Genomic DNA, 9123 nt, shown 5'->3' with positions numbered 1-9123 from the left:
AAGTCCGTGGGTGGGGTACTGCCCCTGAAGTCGGGGTGCCTGACGATGGCCCTCCAGGCTTAGCGAGCAGCGCCCAACCTGACAGCTGGCGGCTCCCCGCGGGGTCTAACAACTTAGTTTTCTCCCTCACCGTGCAGGCTCCTGGTGGAGGAGAGCAGGAGGAACACCCATGGCACCTCACCCGCGTTGAGGACGCTCCGGAGCCCTGCGACTCGGGTGCCTCGCACCACGAACAGGTACCGAGGAGCTGGACCTGCTCGAGTTGTCTGCCTGGAGCCACGTCTGAGTGTGCAACTGCGCGCACACGTGTGTGTGTGCGTGTGTGTGTGTGCGCGCGCGCGAGCTCGTTCTCGCGCACGCCGGCGAGCATAAAACTTCCTGCTCCCTGAAGCTACTGTTTTTCGAAACCGAGGCAGATACTAAAACAGCTACACTTGAAAAATGGGTGCTGAGTGTGGAAACCCCGCGGAGAAGCGGTTCAGCCTGTCTTTCTTGAGAGATTTGGTTGTTTGAGTTTTGTTTTCTGTACTGGATTTGGAGGAAGGGAATTCTTCCTTGTACTAAGAGTGTTTTTGTCCTTGGGGAATGAGGCCTTTTTTTTTTTTTTAATGAATATTTATCCCTATTCAACAATTATTTGCTTTGTATATTTTTTTGCTGGTTGTAAAGATAATACCACATAAGGTAGAGAGTTAAGATAATAGGGGAAATATATAAAACGGAAGCACATTTACTCAGAGTCACGATACCCACCCACCACGTTCAAGCTGCTTTTAGTCTGCTTTCTTTTCGTGAAGTATATTTTACCAATAAATTTTATTAATTATTATTATTTGCAGTACCAAGGATTGAACTCAGGACCTTGCGCTTGCCAGGCAAGCACTTAGTCTACTGAGCTATCTTCCCAGCCCCAAATATACTTTAGATTTTACTTTGCAGCTATGCTCCACCTCTCCCCCTAAACAATTGTAGTCTTGTGCATTCCGTTAAATTTTTCCAAAACATCACTTTTAATTATTGTATGAGTCATTATATAAAGTTCTCTAATCTGTTTAGCTGTTCTCATTTTTAGACATGTAGGTTGCTTTCTGCTTTTGTGTTGTAAAAAAGTCTATTAAGTTCGTGTTTGCATGTAAATCTATCTTCACTTCACATTAATTCCATAGGCTGCATTGATAAAAGTTGTATTATTAAGTCAAAGTGTGTGCACTTAAGATTTTAAATCACATTTCCTAGAAGAATTGAATCAATTCATGCTTTTGCCGACTGGACGGAACCGCTCTTTAGCATTGCTATTGTTATTGCAATCTTGTGTTTGGTCTTTCTCCTCTTTTTATCTCCTGTGCATTCCTTTCCTTCCCTGTGTCCTTATGAATATTCTTGACACATGGATCCATCTAATCTTCTGACTGCATGACTGGAGGACCCCTCCCAGGTGGATCTGGCCTGGCCCTGAGAAAGCCTGCAGTACATAGAAAAATTCCACAGCGAGAGACAGTGTGACCTGCAACCATCCCCTCACTGGAATTTCGTAGTATGTTAGAGGCACAGAAAAATGAGTCCTACAGCAGCTGAAGCTTTTGAGGGAAATAGTGGCCTGTATTTTTATTTTATGCCCATCTGTGTATGCAGGTGGCCTGGCTTTCTTGGTGACCTGCTAGCAGTGTGTCTTCTGCTGAGTTCAGTATTTGTCCCTTTCAGAAAGTTTGGGAGCCTGTACTCATTAAATGATCTGTTCCTAGGTCTTGTTATAGACAATTCTTTGATGAATTTTTCAGCTTCCTTTGGTATGCTTCTTTTTGAGTTGGCATTTTTCTTGAACTGATATAGGTAATTTATATTTTTATTGAATATATTTTGTTTTAATATTTTTTTCATTTCAAACCATATGGCTGTGTTTGTAAAAACTTCTTTGTCTTTTGATTTATTTTCTATGCTCTTTATCGTTTATGATTTTGATTATTTATGTACATAAGTGTGGACTTTAAGTCACCATTCTACTTGGTTGTGTGGAGAAATTGCAGCCTCTTGATTTTTCTGTAGCTGGTCTTATCTTCCTCTTAATGATGCTAAGGGTAGCTAACAATTAATGAATTCTTCTTAAGGGCCAGACACTGAGCTAAGCACTTAATATTTATTAACTCACTTAATGCTTACAAAATACTAAGAGAAACTATTACCCTTAATTTATGCTTGAAGAAACTGTAGCATCCAGCGAGTAAGTCACTCAGCCAAAGTCAAAGAGTTAATAAAGGGTGCAGCCAGGACACAGGGATCCAGAATCCCACCCTGTTAATATATTGGCTGTGCAGCCTTTCACAAATACTGGGCAACTTCTGTGAGTGTGTGTGTGTGTGTGTGTGTACTTAGATGTGACAAAGTAAGCAACTCTTTTTCCTCTCTTTGGTAGCATTGCACAGATGTCTCTCTCCATCTTTTCTCATTTGAAGATGACTTCTAGATCTATGAGAGCCTCCCAGGGGCTTTGATGAGGTAGTGGTAGAGGTAAGAGTTGGAGTTCAACAATATAGGTTACTTTGATGACTGCAATCTCCAGAGTGAACTTCCCTCTGGTGGCCAAGTAACCTGTGAGCAGCGAGTTGGGACACCTGTGGCTTGTGGTTTTTTTCTTGCCCTTAGGCCCCTTCCCTGCTGATGTTCCCTGGCCACCTCTGGTGCCCACGGATCGCAGATGAGTTCTCTTGGGCACTGGGGAAAATTTTCTCTTCCTTGGGCCCCATCTAAACATAAAAGAATCAGGAAAATTCAATATCAAGCCCTCTTCTACTTGCCACATCAAATAAATGAGACCCTACTCTTAGGTTGGTTTCAAGAGAGGGGATTGCCTAAGAAGGTGTCTGTTTCTACAATTGTAATCAGAGGAACAGGAGGCAAAATTCCCTCTTGTTCTTGCTATTAAACTTAATGTTACCTTGGTATTGTTCCTTCCATTCTCTCTCCATGTCCCAATTTTTCTCTGCATTTATCTTCCTTCCATAGTTATGCCATGCTGGAAATGCATGGGTTCCCTTCCATCATGTTTTCTATGCTGACTTAAACCTCAAAGCCTGACTCAGGTGTAAGCTTTCATGGTAACTTGTTGAGATCGAAGGGGCAGGACCATGACGAGTCAAGGAGCTGAGTCTTCCAGGAAAGATGTTTAATGTCCTAAAAGAGGTTAATAAGGAATTTGGTAAATCACTTGGAGCTGCCATGAACTCTATTACTTATCCAACAATACCTTACCCTTGATCTTCACATTCTTTTATTAGAAAGGCTTGCTGTCTCCATCATCCTCAGGAGGATGTTTTAGACTGGTCAGGGCAATGCCACATATCCACAAAGTGAAAACCCGGCAGAGAAACATGCATCTGCAATCATCTCAGCCCGTGGGAGGCAGAGGCAGGAGCATCAGAGTTTGAGGCCAGCCAGGGCAACCAAACAGAAAACAAAACAAAAGTATAGTTTTCAAATCATGATTCTATTACACTAGATTCTTTCTCTTTCAAATAAGCTTTGTCAAAGTCTGCCACTAGATTTGTCGATAATGATAAAGCCATTTTGGATTTATTTCTCGATTCCAACATATGTCTGTCTCCTATTTTCTTTATGTTACCTTTTGGTTTAAAGATGCCATTCTTTTAATGTATTTATCTTTTTTCTTTTCTATTGGTATGTTTCCAGTACAAAGTAAATGCATTTACTTGCATTTATTGTGCAAAATGGGGATACATACAAATCAAATCTTGATCCTTTTTACTTCCTCTTCCTCCCCATCTCTCCCATCCACATGTCCCCACTCCATCACCACATTTTCTACATCTATTTCAATGGTCATGTGACTTTTGTCCTTACTTCTGTTTATTTGTAATGTTCCATTTATTGATTTGCTGATATCGAACCATCCTTGCATCCCTGGGATGAAAACAACCCGTTTCAGTGTAAGCCTTTCTGATGACTAGTTGAACTGCATTTGTACCTATGTTCATTGAGGAGATTGGCCCCAGTCTTTGTGGAGTTTTGGTATCAGAGTAATGTTAGTCACTAGGAGTGCCTTTGACAATACTACCACACTTCTAGTGTCATGGAAGAGCTTAAGCAGTATTACTGGGGTTGGCTTTTTTTTTGGTAATTTCTCCCTTTTCATTTTGTCTGAGCTGCTTTTATCATTGTAGAAAGAATACCTGACACCCAAAGTTAAAATTGCAGCTCACAGTTCATAGAGGTTTTGGTTCATAGTTTGCTGGCTCCAAAGCAGAATGGCATGTCAAGGTATAGTTCAGTGAGGAAATCTTCACTGCACGCAGGAGACATCAAGCCAACAAGAGACCAGCAGCAAGTTGCAATAGCAGCACTGCTTCTGTCCCTCATATTCTGTCTAAGCTACATACCCTTAGAGCAGTAGCAGTCATGCCCAGTGTGGGGCTTCCCATTATCCATACCCAGAACTATGTCAAACCAATCAATGAACTAATTTAGAAATCACACACCCTCAGTCCCAGCATCACATACTTAATCCCTGCATCACACAAGCTAGATCCAGCCACCTCTGCAAAGCTCCACCTATGTTGCTGTGAGGCTTTGGGAGAGCATCTAGACATATTCCTTAACATCTTTATAACAGAATGTTTAATTTACTATGGATCTTCTTTTGAGTATAGCTTTGGAATCTATCTTATCTTATCTTTTTCTTTTTTCTTTCCTTTATTATTATTTTTTTTCTTTCTTTGTAGGATCAAACCCAGGACCTTCTACATACAAGACTCTTCCAATCAGATATATATAGGTCCCAAGTGCTGGGATTACATGTGCACACCACCACATATATATGTATATATATATATAGTCCCAGTCCTGGACTCTTTTCTTTTTTTTTTTTTTTTTTTGTATTACATATTATTATCTTCAGATTAGTTGTTTAGATTACCAGATATAAACATGCAGAGTTGAAAAAAAAAAGAAAAATAATTTAAACATTAACTGCTCCATTTAATAGACCAGCAGAGGGCCGGCCAAATAGCTCAGCGGATTAAAGTGTCTGTTAAGATGCAGGGGCCAGGAGTTTGATCCTCAGGTCTGCAGTGCAGGCCCTGCCTCCGGGGTGTGGTGTGGTGGTGTGCACATGTAATCCCAGCACTTGGGACCTGGACTCTTTTCTTAATTTGAATACATAAAATCAAATTTAAAAATTTATTAATAATTATATCTGAAAATTTTTTGGTTTTATCTTCATAGTTATTTGGTGAATTGTTTTTAGATTCATAAATGGCAGAAGTTTTTTAAGTATGAATTTAATGTTGTCCTTAATGTTAGTTTCATTTTTGATGAAGAGAAATCCAACAAAATCCTGGCGTAATATATAGCTATTAGAAGTGAGGAGCTGGAATTTTGTAAGGCTTCTAAAGTTGTTAGCATAGGGCTGGTCAGATAGCTCAGTGGACTAATGCACCTGCTTAGGCAGATATAGGGGATGGGGGTTTGATCCCAGCATGCTGTGCCAGCTCTGCCTCTCAGTTGTGCTAAGACTTTGACAGAGACTGGGCATGATAGCTTGTGCCTGTAATCCCAGCACTTGAGAGGCTGAAAGCAGGAGTCCCATCTGTGTAGTGAGACACTGTAGAGCCTGTACTAAAAGTACAATAAAAAAGGGGGAAAAAAGCTGTTAACATAAGCATCATAACAAGTGAATATAAAATTCCAGGATCCTTCCCTGGAAATTATCAAGGTCCTGTTTGTGGTTTAGTCCATCTTAGTGGCAGTGATCTTTTGGTTTAAATATCAATGGCAGTGATTCAGAAACCAATGGCTGGCTGAGACTTTTTGGGAAGCAGCAGCAGCTGGTGCCTGTTATGACTCATCTGGGGTGACTGGACAAGGACTTTTCCAGAAGTGTGGAGGTCCCACCTCTACTTTCTTGTTTTCTCTCCATCTCCACTACTGATCTTTTATACCTTCTCTGTGATTTTTATCCTTGCAAAGGTACTTGTCCAGATTTGAGTACTAGGCCTAGACAGAGGGCAGACATCAGCCGTGCTGTGTTCTAAGTCATATTACCATAGGGACTGTCACTGCAGAGGTTTCATTGTATGTTGTTGGAAAAACAAAGAAAAGAAAAATTCATCTGATTTTAACACCCAAAAGATGGCTACTATTTATACTTTGTAAGCTTCTTAGTATCATTTGTGTGCACATGTGTAGTAATTTTGCTGTGTGCATTTATATGGATTAATAATATTTTTAAAAACTAATATCTGGCCCTTCATGTCATTAGTATTCTGCAACATAATTTTTAGAGCACAGTAGAAGAAAGTACGTATATTCTTACTTATTTTCTTTTGTATACTGAGGTTTTTATTATCTCTGACTTCTTCTGCAATATGAATGACTTTAGACCTTTGTACTCACTCTTGATTGTTTGGATAAATTCCTAGGAGCTGGGGGGCGGCATCACAAACCACATTAAATTTTAAGGTGCTGCTGTTACATTTCCAGTAATACATCACAAAGTGCACAACACTTAGCAGTGTACGAGTGACTGCTGGCCCAAAATCCTTCCCAGTACTGTACAGTACAGTTTCTTTTCATTTTTTCCCTATTTTCATCCTCAAGATGAAAAATTGATTTTTTTTTAAATGTATGTAGCATAGGGTCTACAAGGTCTGGCTACACAGATTGGACTCATGGTGATCCTCCTGATTTCAGCTTCCCAAGCACTGGGATTATAGGCATGTACCACCATGCCCAGTCACAATTGCTGTCTCAGGGTGCCCTGGGGGTGGGGCCTGCACGGCATATGATGCCAGCAATTGAACCCTGGTCCCTGAGCTTTGCCTAAGCAGGCACTTTAGTCTGTTGAGCTATCTGGCCAGACTGAAAAATTGAATCTTAATTTCTATTTGTTTACCACTGTGCCTAACTTTTAAGATGCTTATTGGCCCTTAAATTTTCTAACTTGGCTATTTGTAACTTTATCTGTTTTCATTAAGATATTCTGTCTTAGCTGAGGAGATAGCTCAGTGGACTGCGCACCTGCTTAGACAAACACAGCTACCAGGGTTTGATCCCCAGCACCACATGCTGCTGGCCTGGCCCCTGGGAATGATGAGCACCACCAAGTCTGGACGTGTGGCACATGCCCGTAATCCCAGCACTAAAGGCTGAAAACGGGAGGATCACTATGAGTCCAAGCTACATAGTAAGACCAGACCCTGTACCAAATACATTTAGAAAAAGATATTCTGTCTTCTTATTGATTTACAAGATATATGTCAAAAGCATGCAACTTTAATCCACTGTACATTTAAATTATTTTATAGTTAGCTTTTGATTGTATTTTTGACTATTTAGTCTGTAGCTTTCAATCTTTCTTTTGTCATGTCCCTTGTATTTGTCTTTTATCAAGTCTATTTTTGAACATTTTATATGTTTGCTACCTTGAAATAACTGTAGATTCTTAGTTTTTATATTTATTGGAGTATTTAAAAATTACTATAGCTGGAATTTATTTTGGAATGTGACAAAAGAGAAAGAATATTTAATAAGCTAGTTAATTTAATAAGTTTAATTTTATTAATTACTCTCTTTTGAGAATTATTTTTTAATTTGAACTAAGTTATTGCTTAATACTGTGGAAATATCATTTTTTTTTGGTGCTTAAAATTTACTATTTTATCCAGACATGGTGGGGGACACCTGTAATCCTAGCACTTGGGAAGATTACCATGATGAGTTTGAGGCCTGCTTGAACTACATAGCAAGATCTTGCCAAAACAAACAAACAAACCAAAAAAAGTAAAGAAAAAAATTACTGGGCCCAGGGAAATGGCTCAGTAGAAAAAGCACTAGCCTGAGTTCAATCCCTGGTACTGAAAAAAAATTACTGCTTTAAATAATCATCTTCCCATTTCTTTGACTCTTTGCTTTTATTGGTTCTTGGTCAGTTTGGTTATGTCTTCCAGAACTTTTAGCCTATATTTTGGAATATAGATGACTGTCATTTGAAATCTTTGGATTTTTTTTTTTTTTGTATATGGGTACCAAATTGTATCATAACTTCACATTTTTATTTCATAAAACTTTTGGAGTTGCCTTGTTTGCTTTTGGCCTTTTTAATTTTATTCTACTTTTTGGTTGAATTGTTTTTTAGGAGAGAATTATTATTATTATTTATTTTTTATTTTTTTGGCGGAACCAGGGATTGAACTCAGGCCTTTGGGCTTGCCAGGGAAGTGCTTATTCTACTGAACCATCTCCCTGGCCCCTGAGGTTTATTTTTTGCTATTGGTACCGAGGACCAAACCCAGGGCTTCCAGCTCGTCCTTAGGCAAGCGTCCTACTGCTGAGCTGAATCCTCAGCCCCTTCATAAAACTTCTGTAGCCATTCCCTATTTTCCGGCATTTGGAGCTCTGCAAGATAAATAAAAGAAATCTTACTTTTATTTCTTCTAAAGTAAGGTGTTTGATTATTTGTTTTACTGGACCTTTACAGTATTTTTTCCTTTGTATTTAAAAATGTTAAAGAGCCATGATGATGTCTACATAGTGGTCCTGTTTGACTAATTTTGTCTGTAAGTCTTTTTAATCATCTAATGACTTGGCTTGGTTAGTTTTAAGTCTAAAAAGAACTATACGTTCGATTCCCCCTTTATTACCTTTGTTTGTTACTAGACATTGAACCTGTGGCCTCACCCTGAACTGCTGCACATCGCAACATGTTTTACACACTTTGAGATGGATTCTCGCTGGGCAATTGCTAAATTACCCAGGTTGATCTTGAACTGGTGATCCTCCTCCCCAGCCTTCCCGAGTGCTGGCATTACAGGTGCGTGCCACCACACCCAGGTTATGTGGAATTATTTTATGGGGCCCAGGTGTTCTGCTTGTATTTTTAAGAGTTAGTCTTCATTTTCTATCTTCCTCAGATGTTTATCGTTCCCCTCTCTGCTGTAAACTTTTGCCTAGGTCAGAAGTTTTATTTCTCTTTCAGATTTCTGTTCTCTGTCCTTTTCATTCTGCCTGCTGGGTTAATGTCTCCAGTGCGTCCTCTCTATTACTGAATTATTTTTTCCTTAGTGCCAATTCTCTGATGGTAGTCTATCTAAACCAGTACAATGATTACATTTT

At 39.5% G+C, this 9123-nt stretch overlaps 1 protein-coding gene across 1 annotated transcript in view; it reads left to right on the top strand.

Annotated features, from left to right (window-relative positions):
• Nucleotides 1–9123, top strand: part of St8sia6 (ST8 alpha-N-acetyl-neuraminide alpha-2,8-sialyltransferase 6) — a 133639-nt gene that overhangs the window by 941 nt on the left and 123575 nt on the right. Inside the window, exon 2 of the mRNA XM_004645205.3 lies at nucleotides 118–236. Within this exon, the coding sequence (XP_004645262.1) occupies nucleotides 118–236 (119 nt within the window). The remainder of the gene's footprint in view (nucleotides 1–117; nucleotides 237–9123) is intronic.

This window comes from Octodon degus, unplaced genomic scaffold, assembly GCF_000260255.1.
Source record: "Octodon degus isolate 3935 unplaced genomic scaffold, OctDeg1.0 scaffold00220, whole genome shotgun sequence".
Classification (NCBI taxonomy): Eukaryota; Metazoa; Chordata; class Mammalia; order Rodentia; family Octodontidae; genus Octodon; species Octodon degus.
Note: the sequence above shows the minus strand (reverse complement) of the source record. Positions and strands in the feature narration are given on the sequence as shown.